At 41.0% G+C, this 21,502-nt stretch overlaps 1 protein-coding gene across 7 annotated transcripts in view; it reads right to left on the bottom strand.

Annotated features, from left to right (window-relative positions):
• The window catches only part of CARMIL1 (capping protein regulator and myosin 1 linker 1), a 435,866-nt gene that overhangs the window by 156,677 nt on the left and 257,687 nt on the right, over window positions 1-21,502 (bottom strand). For all 7 annotated transcript variants that reach the window (XM_029242717.1, XM_029242718.1, XM_029242719.1 and 4 more), the window contains 3 exons: window positions 15,531-15,628; window positions 15,124-15,194; window positions 14,801-14,874 (listed from right to left, as the gene is read on the bottom strand). In XM_029242717.1, the coding sequence (XP_029098550.1) occupies window positions 14,801-14,874; window positions 15,124-15,194; window positions 15,531-15,628 (243 nt within the window). The remainder of the gene's footprint in view (window positions 1-14,800; window positions 14,875-15,123; window positions 15,195-15,530; window positions 15,629-21,502) is intronic.

The following is a 21,502-nucleotide window of genomic DNA, read 5'->3' as shown; positions in this document are numbered from 1 at the left end:
CAGTAACTCCAGGAGGGAGGCACTGTCATTAACACCACTTTATAGATGGAGACCCACCCTCCTCTCCCAAGGCACAGAGAGGTTAGTGAGCTGCCCATGGTCACAAAGTTAGTCTGGACAGAGACAGGATTCAGACCCAGGCACTGTGACCTATGATCTGGTTGTCTTAACCACTGTGCCATCATCTCGCTAATGGGTCAGATGCTTTCCATATTGTCAAGAATCTTCAACCTACTCTACAGGGGAATCCAGGGTGGCATATCCATGGGTTTTCAAATCAAAAATTTCAAACCCCTTTCATTACATTCAACCAACCACTTAGTTTCTAATTTGAAAGCCAACACTAAGATGTATTCTGAGGTGATTTCTTAAACAACGATTTTCCTCAATATTTATTCCTTTGGACATCAAAAATAAACTAATATTTGGGGGCTATTAAAAGAAGTTAAAATGCAAAAACAAAGAAGTTGGCAAGCAATCTGGAGTCTAAATCACTTGCCAAATTCTTTGCCACTCCAGAGTCCAGATAATCTATTGAATTAGAATTTCTCACCTGATCTTTGTGATCTAGATGACTTTGTAAGAATTCAATTTTTCCAGTTATTATTTTTGGGCCAAATTTCCCTCCTTACTCCTTCGCCCCCGCCCGCCTCCTCCCTGAAACTGTAAAAACACTGTGACTTTCAAATAGTGTGAAATACTCCAGGACAGTGTTAACGAACAAAAATGACTGACAGATTGGAAGGATGTCTAGCAGGCCCCATAATCTACAATGCAAGAAAAGCACAAAGGTACAGAGTAATAATCCAATGAACAATATTGTGATTATCTGAGTGTGCCCACATACCACAGGATTGAAGAGTTCCCCCCAATAAATCTTACAAACATTTAAAGGCTCGAAGGAAGCGTTTCACGCAAGAATACAGAGTTTTGCCACTCTGCTGCTTTCTGTGTGCACACAATGAAATATGCTGTGTAGTAGAAAGGCTGGTAAAACTCAGGACCACAGCAGTCTGTTCCTGACATATTCATTTGATAGCCTTTCTGGGGATAATTTAGACTTTTCTCCTTTACATCTAGTTTGAAAATGGGAGTGGGAGAGCTTTAAAAGTTTTTAAATGTCATGGATACCAATCCTGCCTGATATGCTAATTTATATAGATGTATGTTGATGTTCAGGGACATCAACATATAAATGCATACGTCTATATCAACGAGTTGGACCACTCACCAACTCTGACGATATGACAACCTGAAACACTTCCCAGATGAGGACATGCCAGAGGCCTAAAGGGGTATTCTCTAAATTTTTTGATCGTTCACTCCTAACTGAAACGTATTTTGAGCACACATCTCCCCCAAATCTGTGTGTTAATCTATAAATTATATACATGTGCTACTATATTAATATATTAGGCTCAGTAAAAAAAAATAAAAATAAAAACCATACTCACACACATAAAATGGATAAAAAAAAATAAGCATAAAACAAGTTCTACTCTTTTCTCCACATTCCTCAATATCTCATCATTTACTGTGTTCACCATACAGTCCATCTGACCCGGGCTGGAGACCATTGTTTTACAGAATTATTTACAGAAATTTAGGAATGGAAATAGAAGCTAATGCTTCTGATTCCACACTCCAAACTGCATTTCTTCCTTTTTAAATGAGAGCAGGAATAAAGAGAAGGAGCTTAGATTGGGAAAGAAGTATACCAGTGTCTTCAGGACAACCTTGACAAACATTAATCCACACTCCAAACTCTTCCCTGAAAGCATCAGGCGCATGAATGTCACCTTGATGAGTATGAAATATGACAACACAAAAACATGAGTCTGAAGGGGATGAACTGCTGGCTGGGCTCTCATGAGCCAAGTTTAAGCTCGATGATGCATGTCGCGGAGGCTTCAGAGGAGGGAGAAGATTAGCTCCTCTTAAAAATCTTCAGGGAACAAGAAAAATCGATGTAGTTAAAGCTATATATTCTCTTCTCCTCGGCACCACTACCTCTAACCTCATCGTTCCCTGCCACTCCAAATTACAGTGTAATTACATTTTTAACATGTCAGCTCACAGGCCATTGAGAGATCCCATGAGAAATGTATAACAAAGCCTTCTTCAATCTGTGCCATCTTTTCGGCCCACTGATACCTAAACTAGAATAAATTTTAAGAATACACTTAAATAAAATTTTGGAAGCTATAAATAATAACTGAATGGGCATTTTTCCAAGTACTTCCTAATTCCTATTCTCCTCCAGAGACTAACTGGATGGATCCAGGATGACCGCTGTCACCCTCATACCTGAATGCTTATTCAGCAACAACAGGGTACCTGGCCCTACATTTAATTCTGATAGAGCCATAGTTCGTTAGTTAGAATCAATTAATTCACTAATCAGTTACAGCATTCAAGTTGCTTATAAATCTACCTTGAAGCTCCTGGGCAGACCCTAAGCGGTCTAGTGGGGTAGCAGAATATATAGGAACAGAGAGGCTGGTCTACAGTGAAGAGAGAATAGCATGCTGGATGACTCCTAAGAAGCCTCAATACAATGTATATGCTTCTCTGTTTCTCAGTACATGAGGCTCTATAGGTCATGTGATATAACATGTATCATACCACTGGGCATGTCTCTGAAGAAGAGCAGATCCCAGGCAAATCAGAGGGTGAGGACATTAGTTAGGTCTCTGTGATGAGAACAATGACAAGGGCACTGCCCTGTCCCTAGATCTGCACCTTCTTCTAAATCCGTCTCCTATGTGTGATGATGGGGTCACACAGAGATTACTGTTTCTTCCATCCCTGCGCTCCAGATGATAAAGCTGCCCAAGCCATGTTTGGTCCTCCCTGTTACTAGACCTGCAACATTAACATCAGTACCACACACATGACCCAGATCTCCCACTTTGTATCTGAGCTGGTCCTAGAAAACGGTAGTTACAAACCCCTGGGTGCAAAAAGACAATGAACTGGGCGAGTGAACTGAAAGAAACAGATGGAATTGCATAGGAATCCAGACAGGATTCAGCCCTGGATTGGAGTAGGTGACGCAGAGCAAAACTGGGTGCCATCACAGCAATACTTGCCAACTTGAGTATGGGGAAGAAAGTAACTGAGTAAAGCTGATAGGCTCTTAACACATTATTGACTGGGGGATTTCTGTAGAAACCAACACCTCTGGCCGTAATATATCTCTGGTCAAAAATGTGTCAAAACTTAAGCCGCTCAGCCTCCCAGGATTCCGATCTGCTATCCTAGAGCAGTTCAGTTTCCCTTGAAAAACCTTCACTCTGAGCCACTGGTTTGACTGCAGAGTATCAGGTCATACAATGTGAACAAGACAGAGAGAGCCCAGTCCCCATGGAACTTCCATCCTGGGAGCACTAATGATTTCAAGGACCCTTAAGGCATCTACCTCTGATGACTAAATACAATGGGGAGAAAAAATGGAATGAAAAATAAAGCTTTGAATGATGGACAATCGGGAGAGCTTTCAGACTGACTATATGAAATGTGTACAGCTTTCTAGAAGGAAGTCTGCTGAAATGATCAGGTTCAGGGACATCAACATATAAATGCATACAGAATCTCATTTTAATTGTAAACAAAATTGCTTATTTGTATCTGAATTATGATCAAATAGAGATACATGGGAGCCACCTGCCACAGTGGGAAAAGTCATCAGTACATATAAGAACTATTGCCCCCCAAAAAAAAAAAAAAAAAGAACTATTGCCCCTATTTTCTAACAAACTCCAGCTCAACACACGGCCCATTTAATCTCTCCTCTTGCACCTCTAATTCCTCCGTTCTCTTCTCCCTAACTCATACCCAAATGAGAAAAATACAAACACAGCGTGTTGTAAAACCTCTCAAATGACCCCCATAACACTCAAATTCTGCCATTATGAATCATTCCAAATTTCTGTGCCATTTAAGTACAGACTGTTCCTTCATGGGTAAGCATGCTCATTCTAACACAGAGAAATGTTCAGCCAATATAATTTGTTGCAACTTGATTAGAAAAATACTATTAATACAGGCCATCTAACAGGACTGGTGGTAGCCTCTTTACACAGAAGCTGGCTTTAATTTTAACAGTAAGAACCATAGGAAAAAATTAACTCCTCAAGAAGAGGAGATAAACTTTAAAGATCTGGGTGATTAAGACAGACATCTGAAAAAAGCCAACTACTTAGGCATTAGCAGGAGAGATGACATCTAGAGCAGTGGTCCCCATTCTTATTAATCAAGCCCACTACAGTAAAAAAGTTTTCTAATTTTTTAGAAAAAAATACTCTAATTTTTAACATTCAGTTATTATATACAAAATATATCATTGTCATGATATATTATAAAACCAAGATAGAAATCTTAAAAGGAGTCAACAATAAAAATAAATAGAGGTTCTAATGTTTTTTGTAGCTCCTTTGGTTACATACATCCCACATAAGAAGCCACTGATCTACATCAAGAGTCAGCAAGCTACAGCCCACAACATATATATATATTTTTTAACCATTCTTTTTAAGGATTTATTTTTTTTTTTTTTGGCTGCGCTGGGTCTCTTAGTAGTGGCACGTGGGATCCTTGTTGAAGCACTCAGGCTCTTTGTCACGGCACGCCGGCTTCCTCTCTAGTTGAGGCGCCTGCGGACTCCGTACTTGCAGTGCGCAGGCTTAGTTGCCCTGTGGCATGTGGGATCTTAGTTCCCTGACTAGGGATCAAACCCGTGTCCCCTGCATTTGAAGGCAGATTCTTTACCAGTGGACCACCACAGAAGTCCCCACAACATATATTTTTGCAGATAAAGTTTCACTGAAACACAGTCACACTCATTCAGTTGCATACTGTCTAGAATTGCTTACAAGCTATAGCAGCAGTGATGCATAACTGTAACAGTGACTGTCTCACAAAGCCTGAGATGTTTACTATCTGGCCCTTTACAGAAAATATTTCCAACTACTGATCTAGAGCCTCAGGAATGGAAAAGTCCTTCTAGCCCTTAATGAAGTAAGAAAAGCAGACAATGATAGTCCACCCCGCTAATGTGGCGTTCGCTGATGACATAAAAATTCTCCAGCTGAGAAATTAGGAAAAACCTACTCATGGGAAGATTCTAAGTTTTGACAGAGTTTCTCGATTTTACATAGTACTCTACATAGTTCAAGTAACTGTATTTAGGAGCTTCTCTAGATATAGTTTAATCACCAAATTAAGCACAGGGGATTAACTGGAAAGTTTAGCACTGATGCCACGCATAATCTATTAACTGTAAAAATCATGAAGAGTATACGAAGGAAAGCTGGAGGAACACCTCAGCCTGCCCTACATGTCTCCACTCCTACAGACCAGCTGTTCTCCAAGTGTGGTCCATGGACCCCTGGGGGACCCTGAGACTCACTTAGAGGTTCACAAGTTCAAAACAATTTCTATACTAATACTAAAACAAATTTGTCCCTTCTATCATGTTGACATTACATGGATGGTGCAAAAGCCATGGTGGCAAAAACTGTTGGTGTCTTAGCACAAAACAAGGCAGTAGCATCAAACTGTGCTAGTCATCAGTGTATTCTACACCACCACACAAACAAACATCAATTTCATTTAAGAATGTCCTTGATGGGACTTCCCTGGTGGTCCAGTGGCTAAGACTCTGCGTTCCCAATGCAGGGGACCGGGTTCGATCCCTGGTCAGGGAATTAGACCCCGCATGCCGCAGTTAGGAGTTTGCATGCCACAACTAAAGATCCCACATGCCTCAACTGAAGATCCCACACACAGCAACTAAGATCCGGTGCTGCATGCATAAATAAATAAATATTTTTTTTTAAAAGAAAAGAAATCAAAGTGATCTGCCAGACTGGTGGAGCTTCAAGATGGCGGAAGAGTAAGACGCGGAGATCTCCTTCCTCCCCACAAATACATCAGAAATACACCTACATGTGGAACAACTCCTACAGAACACCTACTGAACGCTGGCAGAACACCTCAGACCTCCCAAGAGTCAAGAAACTCTCCACGTACCTGGGTAGGGCAAAAGAAAAAACAGCGACAAACAATAGGGACGGGACCTGCCATCAGTGGGAGGGAGCCGTGAAGGAGGAAAAGTTTCCACACACTAGGAAGCCCCTTCGCGGGCAGAGACTGCGAGTGGCGGAGGGGGAAGCTTCGGAGCCGCGGAGGGGAGCACAGCAACAGGGGTGAGGAGGTCAAAGTGGAGAGATTCCCGCACAGAGGATCAGTGCCGACCGGCACTCACCAGCCCGAGAGGCTTGTCTGCTCCCCCGCCGGGGCGGGCGGGGCTGGGAGCTGAGGCTCGGGCTTCGGTCGGAGCGCAGAGAGAGGACTGGGGTTGGCGGCGTGAACACAGCCTGCAGGGGGTTAGTGCGCCACGGCTAGCCGGGAGGGAGTCCGGGGAAAAGTCTGGACCTGCCAAAGACACAAGAGACTTTTTCTTGCCTCTCTGTTTCCTGGTGCGCGAGGAGACGGGATTAAGAGCCCTGCTTAAAGGAACTCCAGAGACGGGCGCGAGCCGCGGTTAAAAGCGCGGACCCCAGAGACAGGCATGAGACGCTAAGGCTGCTGCTGCCGCCACCATGAAGCCTGTGTGCGAGCACAGGTCACTATCCACACCTCCCCTCACGGGAGCCTGTGCAGCCCGCCACTGCCAGGGTCCCGGGATCCAGGTACAACTTCGCCGGGAGAACGCACGGCGCGCCTCAGGCTGGTGAAACGTCACGCCGGCCTCTGCCGCTGCAGGCCCGCCCCGAATACGTACCCCTCCTTCCCCCCGGCCTGGGTGAGCCAGAGCCCCCGAATCAGCTGCTCCTTTAACCCCGTCCTGTCTGAGCGAAAAACAGACGCCCTTAGCTGACCTACACACATAGGCGGGGCCAAATCCAAAGCTGAACCCCAGGAGCTGTACGAACAAAGAAGAGAGAGGGAAATGTCCCCCAGCAGCCTCAGGAGCAGGGGATTAAATCTCCACAATCAACTTGATGTACCTGCATCTGTGTACCTGAATAGACAACGAATCATCCCAAATTGAGAAGGTGGACTTTGGGAGCAACGATATATATATATTTTTTTCCCCCTTTTTCTCTTTCTGTTAGTGTGTATGTGTATGCTTCTGTGTGTGATTTTGTCTGTATAGCTTTGCTTTTACCATTTGTCCTAGGGTTCTGTCTGTCCGTTTTTGTTTTTTACTTGGAAAAATTTTTTCTTAATAATTATTTTTATGTTAATAACTTTATTTTATTTTATCTTCTTTTTTCTTTCTTTTTTCCCTTTTATTCTCAGCCGTGTGGAGGACAGGCTCTTGGTGCTCCAGCCAGGCATCAGTGCTGTGCCACTGAGGTGGAAGAGCCAACTTCAGGACACTGGTCCACAAGAGACCTCCCAGTTCCATGTAATATCAAACGGCAAAAATCTCCCAGAGATCTCCATCTCAACATCAAGACCCAGCTCCACTCAACGACCAGCAAGCTACAGTGCAGGACACCCTAAGCCGAACAACTAGCAAGACAGGAACACAAGCCCACCCATTAGAAGAGAGGCTGCCTAAAATCATAATAAGGCCACAGACACCTCAAAACACACCACCAGACATGGACCTGCCCACCAGGAAGACAAGATCCAGCCTCACCCATCAGAACACAGGCACTAGTGCCCTCCACCAGGAAGCCTACACAACCCACTGAACCAACCCTAGCCACTGGAGACAGACACCAAAAACAACAGAAACTACAAACCTACAGCCTGCGAAAAGGAGACTCCAAACACAGTAAGTTAAGCAAAATGAGAAGACAGAGAAACACACAGCAGATGAAGGAGCAAGATAAAAACCCACCAGGCCTAACAAATGAAGAGGAAATAGGCAGTCTACCTGAAAAAGAATTCAGAATAATGATAGTAAAGATGATCCCAAATCTTGGAAATAGAATAGACAAAATGCAAGAAACATTTAACAAGGACCTAGAAGAACTAAAGATGAAACAAACAACAATGAACAACACAATAAATGAAATGAAAATACTCTAGATGGGATCAATAGCAGAATAACTGAGGCAAAAGAACGGATAAGTGACCTGGAAGATAAAATAGTGGAAATAACTACTGCAGAGCAGATTAAGAAAAAAGAATGGAAAGAATAGAGGACAGTCTCAGAGTCCTCTGGGACAACATTAAATGCACCAACATTCGAATAATAGGGGTCCCAGAAGAAGAAGAGAAAAAGAAAGGGACTGAGAAAATATTTGAAGAGATCATAGTTGAAAACTTCTCTAATATGGGAAAGAAGATAGTTAATCAAGTCCAGGAAGCACAGGGAGTCCCATACAAGATAAATCCAAGGAGAAACACGCCAAAACACATATTAATCAAACTATCAAAAAATACAAAGAACAAATATTAAAAGCAGCAAGGGAAAAAGAACAAGTAACACATAAGGGAATCCCCATAAGGTTAACAGCTGACCTTCCAGCAGAAAGTCTGCAAGCCAGAAGTGAGTGGCAGGATATATTTAACGTGATGAAAGAGAAAAACCTACAACCAAGATTACTGTACCCAGCAAGGATCTCATTCAGATTTGACAGAGAAATTAAAAGCTTTACAGACAAGCAAAAGCTAAGAGAATTCAGCACCACCAAACCAGCTTTACAACAAATGCTAAAGGAACTTCTCTAGGCAGAAAGCACAAGAGAAGGAAAAGACCTACAATAATAAACCCAAAACAATTAAGAAAATGGTAATAGGAACATACATATCGATAATTACCTTAAATGGAAATGGATTAAATGCTCCAACCAAAACAAACAGACTGGCTGAATGGATACAAAACCAAGAGCTGTATATATGCTGTCTACAAGAGACACACTTCAGACCTAGGGACACATACAGAATGAAAGTGAGGGGATGGAAAAAGATATTCCATGCAAATGGAAATCAAAAGAAAGCTGGAGTAGCAATTCTAATATCAGACAAAATAGACTTTAAAACAAAGACTATTACAAGAGACAAAGAAGGACACTACATAATGATCAAGGGATTGATCCAAGAAGAAGATATAACAATTGTAAATATTTATGCACCTAACATAGGAGCACCTCAATACATAAGGCAAATACTAACAACCATAAAAGGGGAAATCGACAGTAACACAATCATAGTAGGGGACTTTAACACCCCACTTTCACCACTGGACAGATCTTGCAAAATGAAAATAAATAACGAAACACGAGGTTTAAATGATACATTAAACAACATGGACTTAATTGATATTTATAAGACATTCCATCCAAAAACAACAGAATACACATTCTTCACAAGTGCTCATGGCATATTCTCCAGGATAGATCATACCTTGGGTCACAAATCAAGCCTTGATAAATTTAAGAAAATTGAAATCGTATCAAGTATCTTTTCTGACCACAACGCTATGAGACTAGATATCAATTACAGGAAAAAATCTGTAAGAAATACAAACACATGGAGGATAAAAACACACTACTTAATAACCAAGAGATCACTGAAGAAATCAAAGAGGAAATCAAAAAATACCTAGAAACAAATGACAATGAAAACACAACTACCCAAAACCTATGGGATGCAGCAAAAGCAGTTCTAAGAGAGAAGTTTATAGCTATACAAGCCTACCTTAAGAAACAAGAAACATCTCAAATAAACAACCTAATCTTACACCTAAAGCATTAGAGAAAGAAGAACCAAAAAACCCCAAAGTTAGCAGTAGGAAAGAAATCATAAAAATCAGATCAGAAATAAATGAAAAAGAAATGAAGGAAATGATAGCAAAGATCAATAAAACTAAAAGCTGGTTCTTTGAGAAGATAAAATTGATAAGCCATTAGACACACTTATCAAGAAAAAAGGGAGAAGACTCAAATCAATAGAATTAGAAATGAAAAAGGAGAAGTAACAACTGACACTGCAGAAATACAAAGGATCATGAGAGATTATTACAAGCAACTATATGCCAATAAAATGGACAACCTGGAAGAAATGGACAAATTGTTAGAAATGCACAACCTTCCTAGACTGAACCAAAAAGAAACAGAAAATATGAACAGACCAATCACAAACACTGAAATTGAAAATGTGATTAAAAATCTTCCAACAAACAAAAGCCCAGGACCAGATGGCTTCACAGGCAAATTCTATCAAACGTTTAGAGAAGAGCTAATACCTATCCTTCTCAAACTCTTCCAAAATATAGCAGGAGGAGGAACACTCCCAAACTCATTCTACAACGCCACCATCACTCTGATACCAAAACCAGACAAAGATGTCACAAAGAAAGAAAACTACAGGCCAATATCACTGATGAACATAGATGCAAAAATCCTCAACAAAATACTAGCAAACAGAATCCAACAGCACATTAAAAGGATCAAGTGGGGTTTATCCGAGGAATGCAAGGATTCTTCAATATACACAAATCAATCAACGTGATACACAATATTAACAAATTGAAGGAGAAAAACAATATGATCATTTCAATAGATGCAGAGAAAGCTTTCGACAAAACTCAACACCCATTTATGATAAAAACCCTCCAGAAAGTAGGCATACAGGGAACTTTCCTCAACATAATAAAGGCCATATATGACAAACCTACAGCCAACATCGTCCTCAATGGTGAAAAACTGAAACCATTTCCACTAAGATCAGGAACAAGACAAGGTTGCCCATTCTCACCACTATTATTCAACATAGTTTTGGAAGTTTTAGCCACAGCAATCAGAGAAGAAAAAGAAAAGGAATCCAAATTGGAAAAGAAGAAGTAAAGCTGTCACTGTCTGCAGATGACATGATACTATCCATAGAGAATCCTAAAGATGCTACCAGAAAACTACTAGAGCTAATCAATGAAGTTGGTAAAGTAGCATGATACAAAATTAATGCACAGAAATCTCTGGCATTCCTATACACTAATGATGGAAAATCTGAAAGTGAAATCAAGAAAACACTCCCATTTACCATTGCAACAAAAAGAATAAAATATCTAGGAAAAAACCTACCTAAGGAGACAAAAGACCTGTATGCAGAAAACTGTAAGACACTGATGAAAGAAATTAAAGATGATACAAACAGATGAAGAAATATACCATGTTCTTGGACTGGAAGAATCAGCATTGTGAAAATGACTATACTACCCAAAGCAATCTACAGATTCAGTGCAATCCCTATCAAACTACCAAATGCATTTTTCACAGAACTAAAACAAAAAATTTCACAGTTTGTATGGAAACACAAATGACCCAAATAGCCAAAGCAATCTTGAGAAAGAAAAACAGAGCTGGAGGAATCTGACTCCCTGACTTCAGACTATACTACAAAGCTACAGTAATCAAGACAGCATGGTACTGGCACAAAAACAGAAATATAGATCAATGGAACAGGATAGAAAGCTCAGAGATAAACCCACGCACATATGGTCACCTTATCTTTGATAAAGGAGGCAGAATATACAGTGGAGAAAAGACAGCCTCTTCAATAAGTGGTGCTGGGAAAACTGGACAGCTACATGTAAAAGAATGAAATTAGAACACTCCCTAACACCATACACAAAAATAAACTCAAAATGCATTAAAGACCTAAATGTAAGGCCAGACACCATCAAACTCTTAGAGGAAAACAACAGGCAGAACACTCTGACATAAATCACAGCAAGATCCTTTTTGACCCACCCCCTAGAGAAACGTAAATAAAAACAAAAATAAACAAATGGGACCTAATGAAACTTAAAAGCTTTTGCACAACAAAGGAAACCATAAACAAGACAAAAAGACAACCCTCAGAATGGGAGAAAATATGTGCAAATGAAGCAACTGACAAAGGATTAATCTCCAAAACATACAAGCAACTCATGCAGCTCAATATCAAAAAAACAAACAACCCAATCCAAAAATGGGCAGAAGACCTAAATAGACATTTCTCCAAAGAATATATACAGATTGCCAACAAACACATGAAAGAATGCTCAACATCATTAATCATGAGAGAAATGCAAATCAAAACTACAATGAGATATCATCTCACACCGGTCAGAATGGCCATCATCAAAAAATCTACAAACAATAAATGCTGGAGAGGGTGTGGAGAAAAGGGAACCCTCTTGTACTGCTGGTGGGAATGTAAATTGATACAGCCACTATGGAGAACAGTGTGGAGGTTCCTTAAAAAACTACAAATAGAACTACCATACGCCCCAGCAATACCACTACTGGGCGTAGACCCTGAGAAAACCAGAATTCAAAAAGAATCATGTACCAAAATGTTCATTGCAGCTCTATTTACAATAGCCAGGACATGGAAGCAACCTAAGTGTCCATCAACAGATGAATGGATAAAGAAGTTGTGGCACATATATACAATGGAATATTACTCAGCCATAAAAAGGAATGAAACTGAGTTATTTGTAGTGAGGTGGATGGACCTAGAGTCTTGTCATACAGAGTGAAGTAAGTCAGAAAGAGAAAAACAAATACCATGTGCTAACACATATATATGGAATCTAAAAAAAAGAAAGAAAAAGAAAATGGTCAGAAGAACCTAGGGGCAAGATGGGAATAAAGATTCAGACCTACTAGAGAATGGACTTGAGGATACGGGGAGGAGGAAGGGTAAGCTGGGACAAAGTGAGAGAGTGGCACGGACATATATACACTACCAAAATAGCTAGCTAGTGGGAAGCAGCCGCATAGCACAGGTAGATCAGCTCGGTGCTTTGTGACCACCTAGAGGGGTGGGATAGGGAGGGTGGGAGGGAGGGAGATGCAAGAGGGAAGAGATATGGGGACATATGTATACGTATAACTGATTCAACTTTGTTATAAAGCAGAAACTGACACACCATTTTAAAGGAATTATACTCTAATAAAGATGTTAAAAAAAGAAAAAACAAAGTGATCTGCCAAAAACGTAAACTGATTCCACTTTTCTTGCTGATTTTTGTTTTGGAAAATAGTTATTTTTTATAAAAATGGTATATAGGGCTTCCCTGGTGGCGCAGTGGTTGAGAGTCCGCCTGCTGATGCAGGGGACACAGGTTCGTGCCCCGGTCCGGGAGGATCCCACATGCCGCGGAGCAGCTGGGCCCGTGAGCCATGGCCGCTGAGCCTGCGCGTCTGGAGCCTGTGCGCTCCGCAACGGGAGAGGCCACAACAGTGAGAGGCCCGCGTACCGCAAAAAAAAAAAAAAAAAAAAAAAAAGGTATCTATAGCCTGTAATAGGTTTACTAACATTATTTTTAAAGGACTTAATAAACTTTTTTTGGTTTTAATTTCCAATATGATAAATACCAAAAGATAAAACCCACTTGAACAATGCAACCATTTTTAAGAATATAAAGAGATCCTGGGACCCAAAACATTGAGACTGGATACTGTAGGCCTACCTACTCCTATCTTATTCTACATACAATTTTCTGTTTTTATTGAAAAATATTTACAAAAAATAAAATATCTTCCCGTTATGTTTCTCAGTGCACTTTTTCATGATCTACACAGGAAACATCTTCCCTAAACGGGAGTATGACATTCCCTCAAATGTAGGAAGAGGGAGAACGGCTCTAAGCAAGAGAAAACTGCCTGTTCCACAAAAAGGAATCAAATCTGAGCTTGAGAACTGGGGGCTTTAGGCTTTAGCCACATCTACAGACATAGCTGAGCCTGCTTCACCATCCACCGTAGACCCAGGCTGTGCACAAAGGCCATATCCATCCAGCACACTTTTTCTTTGCTCAATTCAGTTGGCCAGAACTCTTTGGGGACTCTGCTACAATTCTGGACTCCCTGCCAGGTAAGTGGAAAAATAATCTGAAATGGTATTTTGGGGGCAAGATGCTGGTGGTAAAAAGAGGCAACCATCCTCTCTACAATTCCAGTCGTCCAAATGGCATGAAAGGTACACCTGGAATCTCAGGTTTCTCTCTCTGCATTCCAGAGAGAAAAGATTTCTCAAGCTGAGATTCATTGTGATGGAGCTATCATATCTCCCCACCTAAAATAAGTAGCAGCATCTCCAGGGTTTAGGAGATAGGCCGGGATAGATGACCAGAAAGACTTGCCAGGGGCAGGGGGGTGGGGTGAGAGGCGGGTTGCAATGCTCAGCTTTGTCAGGTATCAGAATCACTTTGCTAGGTCTGCTCTTACAGGGAGAAGGGGAACGGAATGAAGTTTCTTCTCCGGGGCCTGATCACACAAGCCACAGCCCTACATATAGTAAAGTCGACATCTTAAAACCTACAAGTCTCTCAAATAACTTGTAACAGGCTTCAGTGTTTTATTATCACTATCATAAGGTAGATATTGGCAAACTGATTTCCACCAATATATGCATATAAACCCTAGCCATCCCCAATAAAGGAATTGTAAACTCAAAGTCATTTGTTAGGATTTTAGCATAAAGTTCCCTTATAGAAAAATGTTCTAAATGGCAATTAGGCAAAATAGTACTATATTTTATATACAGGGTAGATTATATAGATTTGTGGGCTGGCATAAGAACTTAAGAATTAAATTGTTTCCACAGTTTATAAGTGTAAATCCTGGACTTGAGGTACACTCATGCACCCCCATCCCAAACCAGTCGTAGTGATAAACACACTGGAAACTCTTACTTAAAAGGCAAAATCTAGAGATTCTTAGGCTCTCCTGATCCCCCTTATAAAAAAAGGATTCTCTGGAGATAATGTACACTTATAAGTACCAACAGACAAGGGCAGCTCTGAAAGCAAAATCAGAAGTGAAAGAAAGGAAAGAAAGAAGCTTACCTGTGGTCAAGATGACTGAAGTCTTGTAAATTCAATTCCCTGGTGTCTTGTGTCAGATAAATTGTATCCACATCCTATTTGAAACATAATTCAGTCATATAAACAGTCCCCGTAGAGGATCAGGGAAGCAAGAGAGATGCAAAGAGAATCAGACAATGACACAGGCAGATTTTTATGTAATCTGAGGAAGGAAGATGTTAAGCAAGCAATGAATGGTGGGGGGAAAAAGAGAGAGAGAGCGAAATAAGCCAGTCAAATACTGGAATATTCTCCAGGTGTGTGTGTGAGAAAGTGTGTGTGTGCGTGCATACAGATACACTTACCCATTGTACTTCTTCCCTGTATGAAAATCCAAGCCAGTCACAAACACAGGCATACATCTGAGAAAATCCACCTGAATTATACAATAGAAATGTGACAGGTTTTCGACTAAATGTTTTTTAAGTTAAAATTTAAAAGCTTAAATATGGCCGATGTTGACAATGCTGATTATTCTCTCCTTTTGGGAAAACAGCAAAGATTCTCCCCCCTGTTCTACAGTAAGTACATAGCAGGATGCAATATAGCTTAAATATAGGATGTTTGTCCACCAATCTAAAGTCTGTGCGGTGCTAATTACACCTTAAAAGTAATTGTACCTTTACGGTAGCACACTAGGAATAGACTTAGCTTCCTGGCAAAACGGCGGCCATCCAGCCATTTATTTTTTGGTTTTAAAATGCATGCTCACCACAGGGGCCCTGCTCGGCCACAGTCTGGCTGTCCCACAGAGCCTGGAGACTGGCCAGTCGCTCAGATGGCTCCATGCAGACTTTTTTCATGATTCTCCTGTAAGATCAACAAAAACAACGATACATTTCAAAAATCAAGTTTTCTGAAATGCACTCAGAAATTTATTTTGTGATACACCATTTTTTTTTTTAAACAAACGGGTTTTGGGACTTCCCTGGTGGTCCAGTGGTAAAGAATCCGTCTTCCAGTGCAGGGGATGCGGCTTCCATCCCTGGTCAGGGAACTAAGATCCCACATGCCGCGGGGCAACTAAGCTGCGTGCCGCAACTACTGAGCTCACACACCTCAACTAGAGAGCCCGCGTGCCGCAAACTACAGAGCCCACGTGCTCTGGAACCCACACACCACAACTAGAGAGAAGCCCAGGCACTGCAACAAAAGATCCCGCATGCCTCAGCGAAGATCCCACGTGCCGCAACTAAGACCCGACGCAGCCAAAAAAAAAAAAAAAAAGATGGGTATCACTTCAATTTTGGTAAATATAATGCCATTTTTTGAGTACTAGGAGCTGGAGAGCTATAGGAACTTAATAATAAAGCCCTTTATTTAACGCCCATTTGTAAGCTAAAGGTATCTAACAACATAAATATTCTCCATGTTTAGTTCTTGCACAACATTAGATTTTATTAGAATAGTTAGAAAATGGTGTGTTCCACTCAATAATCTCATTTATCTAATAATAATTTATTAGATTATGTGTACACTAAATATAAATTACTAATTTTCAAGGAATTAAAGTACAAACCTCCTCTTCTGTCCTTCCACAGTACAAATAGTACAAATGGGCATTTCGTATTGGAAGAGCTGTTCCTTTTACTATCTCTTCCCCTGGACTACAACTCCTAGCGAGCCTGTGCTTTCCAGAGACGGAACACAGTTCAAATCAGTTAGCAAATAACGTGTAATAGGGAGGGGATAACAGGAATCTAGGAGCTAAGTGGGAACCAGGTCACAGTGAGCCTCAGAGGTCAAAGGAAGGGGTTGGGATTTTATTCTCAGGGCAATGATGAGCCACAGAAAGGCTACACAGGGAGTATAAGATGATCAGATAGCACTGTAAACAAACTGCTACAGGGGTGGGGGATAAGCCTGGGGCAAACTTGGGAAATAAAGAGATAAAATAGCTTGAGAAATTAAAAAGAACTTCCCGGGACCGTTAAGAGCCCAGTGAGAGTGAACATCATGAACTGTTGGTGGCACCAAGCTGAACAGCTGTGTGATATTCTCCTACAGCTCCCAGCAGCCCAAATGTGTGTGAAGAAAGGGCAGTTGGCTTGCTGCAACGATGCAGGCTTTCCAGGCAGGCGAGCCAGAAAAACAGTGGGGACAGAAGGAGTGGGGGATACTGACAGGGCCCCACTGAAGTGATGGACACCATGGGGCTTGGCGGTCAGGAAAGGAAGGGAAGGCAGGAAGGAGATGGAAACAAGGGGAAAGCCAAGGGATCCATGGCCTGGAGGCCCCCCAGAAGTCCAAGTATGGGTACCGCCAAGGGAGAGAAAGTGAAAGACTAGAGGCTGTGGTTCGAGAGAGATGACTAAATGATGATTTCACCCCAGGAGAAGCCGTTCCAGGAGATGACAAGGTGTAGGGTGTGGCCATCAAGGGTAAAGCGGGGTGGAGGGGTCACGGGCTGTGAGGAGGGCTGCTGGCAGGTCGAAATCACCCAGGACCATGACAGGCCCTGGGTGCAAAGTGGTGAAATAAACATACTAAGTCACACTGAACATCATTTTAATCTTTCTTTAATGATTTAAAGCACTTTGGCTATGTGTATAATGCTTATCCTTGTGAATTTCAATCACCTTGTATTGTACTGGAAGAGAATGGTCCCAATTATTTCCACTTTCTGATTGGATGAATATTCCAGATAAAATGTGCCAGAGCCTGACAAGTTGCCTGGCTGGCCTGTTCTACTCCTAGAAAAAAACTTCAAATACATACGCAAGCATTTAAATACAAGCATTCCACTAGCATTGAAAAATACTCCTACTTCTTTATAATTTTTATGACTGAAGCATAAGCAGGTATTACCAATTGATGTCAAATAACAGTGATCCCTTCAAATTCTTGTGTAAATGCATGACATCTACAAATGCAACATGATTTTTCTCTATTTTACCTGAACACACATATGATTAACTCTCATTATTCTAAAAGTGCTTAATTTGGGGACAACTGTGGGTTAAAGAAGATGTTCATCATGAAAGTGATATTACAGAATCTCACAATTCGGAATGGTTCATCGCAGTTCAATACCATCGTTCTGGTATCGCAGTGGCATTATTTTCTGGCTACAAGACAGCGAAGCCGGATATTATGTAAAGAAGGAGCAGAGTGGTTGGAAGCAGATGCATTTCCACAGATTAATTAAGTAAACCTTGGACACACCAAGCTGGATTTATGTCTGACTTCATCCGAGATCACATTTCTCTGCTAAAATTCTTGCTTTATTTCAGCTGAACTGTAGGGCATGTCGTCTCAATAACACACAGGATGAAGTTGAGCTAGTCCAAAACAGACAGAAAATAAGGCAGGAAGCTGGTAGGATTAAGAATAGGAAGGTGGCTGTCTAGGATTATAGGGAGGAATAAACTAATTCTTATGGCAGGTGCAGAAACCAGAGCCTAATTTTACTCCAAAAACAGCACTGGACAGTCACACTCAGAAGTAGGAGGCAATCATCTGGAGAGGGAAGCGGCCAGTGTAGACATCCACGTGAACAGGGCCCTGCTGTGAGGTGGTTACACCTGGCATTTTCCCTAAACTTCAAACCACCCATCAAAAGTATCAGTCTGAGCTTCTCCAAGTAGCTCCCCTTCTGTAACAGTTTTCATCATTCTTTTTTCAGGAAGGAAAAAAAATTAGGTATCAGGAACTAAAGGAGTATCATGAAACAAGTGCATTTATTTACATAAGAGGTAAAGTCATAAGAACTAAACTTCCAGAAGGCAGCAACTGTTTCTTATGTTTTCTAACACTAGACAGAGACAATGAGGAAAAGAAAAATCTACCCCACATGAGTTCTGCCTGTAGCTAAATAACAGCAAAGAGCCATCTGTGTATGCGCCACAGGGCACCTGCTCACACATACACACACAAAAAGAGCGCGTGTGTGTCAGACACAGACAGACAAAGGAGTTGCTGTCAGAATAAGTGCCCTAAGAGGTAAACCAAAATCCTAGCAAACAGATATGTACATCCTGCCACTCACTAACAGGCGGCACTATACAGCTGAACCAACTACATTTACATTATGTGCATTTAATTTACACAAGACTCAGAAAATAGTTGTATGTGGTAAGAACAGTGAACTCGGTGACAAGCATGCCCGCTCTCTATGCAAATCTCATGCTTAAATTGTTGATGCGGGAAAAAAATCTGCAAATTATTTTAATCCAGGTAAATTAATTGGTGTATCAAAAATTCAATTCCAGTGCTCATCCTATACCATATAGCAGTTGTCGCCAGAAGAGGACACGTTTTATTGACGTAAACCACACCACACAGTGCTACCTACTGCTTTAGAGAAATATAGAAAGTGCCACAGCCTGTAAAGCACCTTTCTGTTGTTTAACCATAAACTTCTATTTTCCCACTTCTCTTCACTTACAATAACCTCACCTTTTCATACTTAACCGGCTTTCGACTTGAAAAGAGATTTGCAATTCCATTTTTATCATCGTAGTAAAGACGTATTGTCCTAACATACCGACACTAATACCCAGCCAACTTTCAAATTGTCACATACGTGAAAGAATAATCCAATATGATGAAAGCCTAGAAGAAAATCATGTTAGAAGGTTACTGTTCTGTCACCTAAAAAGGTATTATGAGCCACATGTAACAACAAAGAATCAAATTAGAGAAATGCAACCAACTTACACAGAGACATATAATAATAATAAAAAATCATAAACATCAAATAAATTCCCTACGGATGTCACCCATTTCCTTTCCAACAGTGGAGGCTTTCATTCCAGGGCCTCTGGGTAAGAACAGCAACGGGCTATACAGCTTAAGACTTGTGGAGCACTTGTTAAGCAGTCAGCACGAGTTAATTTAATCCTCACAAAACTGCATGAGTATCATTATTCCCATTTTACAGAGGAGGACACTGAGGCATTGAGAAGTGCATTAACTTGCCAAGAGTCTCGCCCCCTAAAGTAACCAGACAATCTGACACCTTCTAGTTCCACCTGGAGGCTCTCTTCCCCCAGGTTCATAAATCAGTGCTACAAGACTGACTCTCCCTTAAGTGTAGCTGTCATTTCATTCTAAAGTTCAAAAGCCTTCACTAGCTCCCTACTGCCTATCCCAGAGGCTTTTATTCAGGGCCTCTCCAGGTGTGCCTTACCTTTGTCTCACAGTGATATCTGCAGGCTCCCAATTCTAACTGCTTTAGGCTGGCTGCAGTCCTCCTAAGGCAAGTTAAGTTACAGCTGCACCTGCCCTCGCCTCTGCCTCCAGCCTCCAACCTCTGCCATTTCCCCCACAGAACTCTCCCTGGAGCTCACCCCCAACAAAAGCCCACCTCTCAAAACAAAGAGGAAAACAGACACAAATCAAACATTATTTTCTTGACATCCCAAGTTACATGGAACTTTCCCTTCTCTGAAATTGGAGGATATTTCACTCTCTTCATGATATTATCTGTGGAACTTTCTTACACTACCTTTAGACAAGAAACTCTTCGATGGCAGGAAACATTTCACTCATCTATGTTCTCTAGTAAACATTTTCTAAATTAGTTCTAACTCGCCCTAATGATTTAATTTAATACGAAAAAAAGAAATCTAGCTTGGTTTTGGAGAACAGCCAGGGTTCTTGGCATTAGAAAAGCTAAAGGCCGTAACACAAAACGGCTTCCTGAAGGGAACTGCCATTACAGGCATCTCTGTGAAACAGATTAAACAACACTTAGGCTACAAATATTTCCCTAGTTTCCTCCCAATATCACTGCCTTAGAGATGAGGCCTCCAGTAATAGTGACTATCACACAGCAAAGATGAGAACGTTGACAAAACAATGCTAATGGTGATCTGATTTTTAAATTTAAATTTTCTTCTTGAACCTTTACATTTTCTCTATATTTTAAAATAAACTTTCCTTATTTAGTGAGGGGGGGCGTGGCAGGGAAATGGCACTCTGTGAGGGAAGAGAGGGAGAGAGGGAGAGAGAAACATCTTAACACATACCTGTAGCAGGGAGGTGAAGATTCTAGGTGTAAAAACTTAATTTTAATTAAAATTCTTCATTTTTTTTTCCTACCAGCATTCTCTTGACTATAGTCAAGGGGATTGGTTATAGTTTATAGAGATATATACTATTTTTATATATTTGATTTTGATCATGGATGTTATTTCAAAATTATATTTAAAACCAGAAATTCAGGTCCTGGCAGGTTATCATTTCATTTATAATATATACAGCCAACCTTAGGTTATTCAAGAACGTATTATGTTAACTGAGGCCCTGGCTGTGTTTGTCCTCCTGATTCACCCAGTTTCTGATACCTGCTCATCAGACTTTTCCCCGATGATCAGGCTCTACCTCAGTAAGGAAGGAGGTGAGGGCTAAGGACCCAAGGGCCCCACGACGGGCTCAGGTAATACATTTGATGGGACAAATGACTCAAACAAGGCTTGAGAATTCCAAATACAGTATCATATTCTCCAACTTACTATGAGCAGGTCGTATGACATTACCGGGGACCTGTTTTCTTTTGCGTGTTCTATATTGTTTACGTAAAGGTTCTATTTCCCTTCCTGACAGCGCTGACTACTAGGAACGTAGAAGAAAGGGTATGATTACCTCCTCCTTCCACTCTCTCTAGTCACAATAACCAACACCAATAGAATTATACATTTTCCCGGCCAACTTCATGTAATACAATCTAAGGAACTTCAC

Source organism: Monodon monoceros, unplaced genomic scaffold (genome assembly GCF_005190385.1).
Source record: "Monodon monoceros isolate NGI ecotype Baffin Bay Population unplaced genomic scaffold, NGI_Narwhal_1 Super_Scaffold_3, whole genome shotgun sequence".
NCBI classification, from domain to species: domain Eukaryota; kingdom Metazoa; phylum Chordata; class Mammalia; order Artiodactyla; family Monodontidae; genus Monodon; species Monodon monoceros.
The sequence above is the reverse complement of the archived record's forward strand: the minus strand, read 5'-3'. Positions and strand labels throughout refer to the sequence as shown.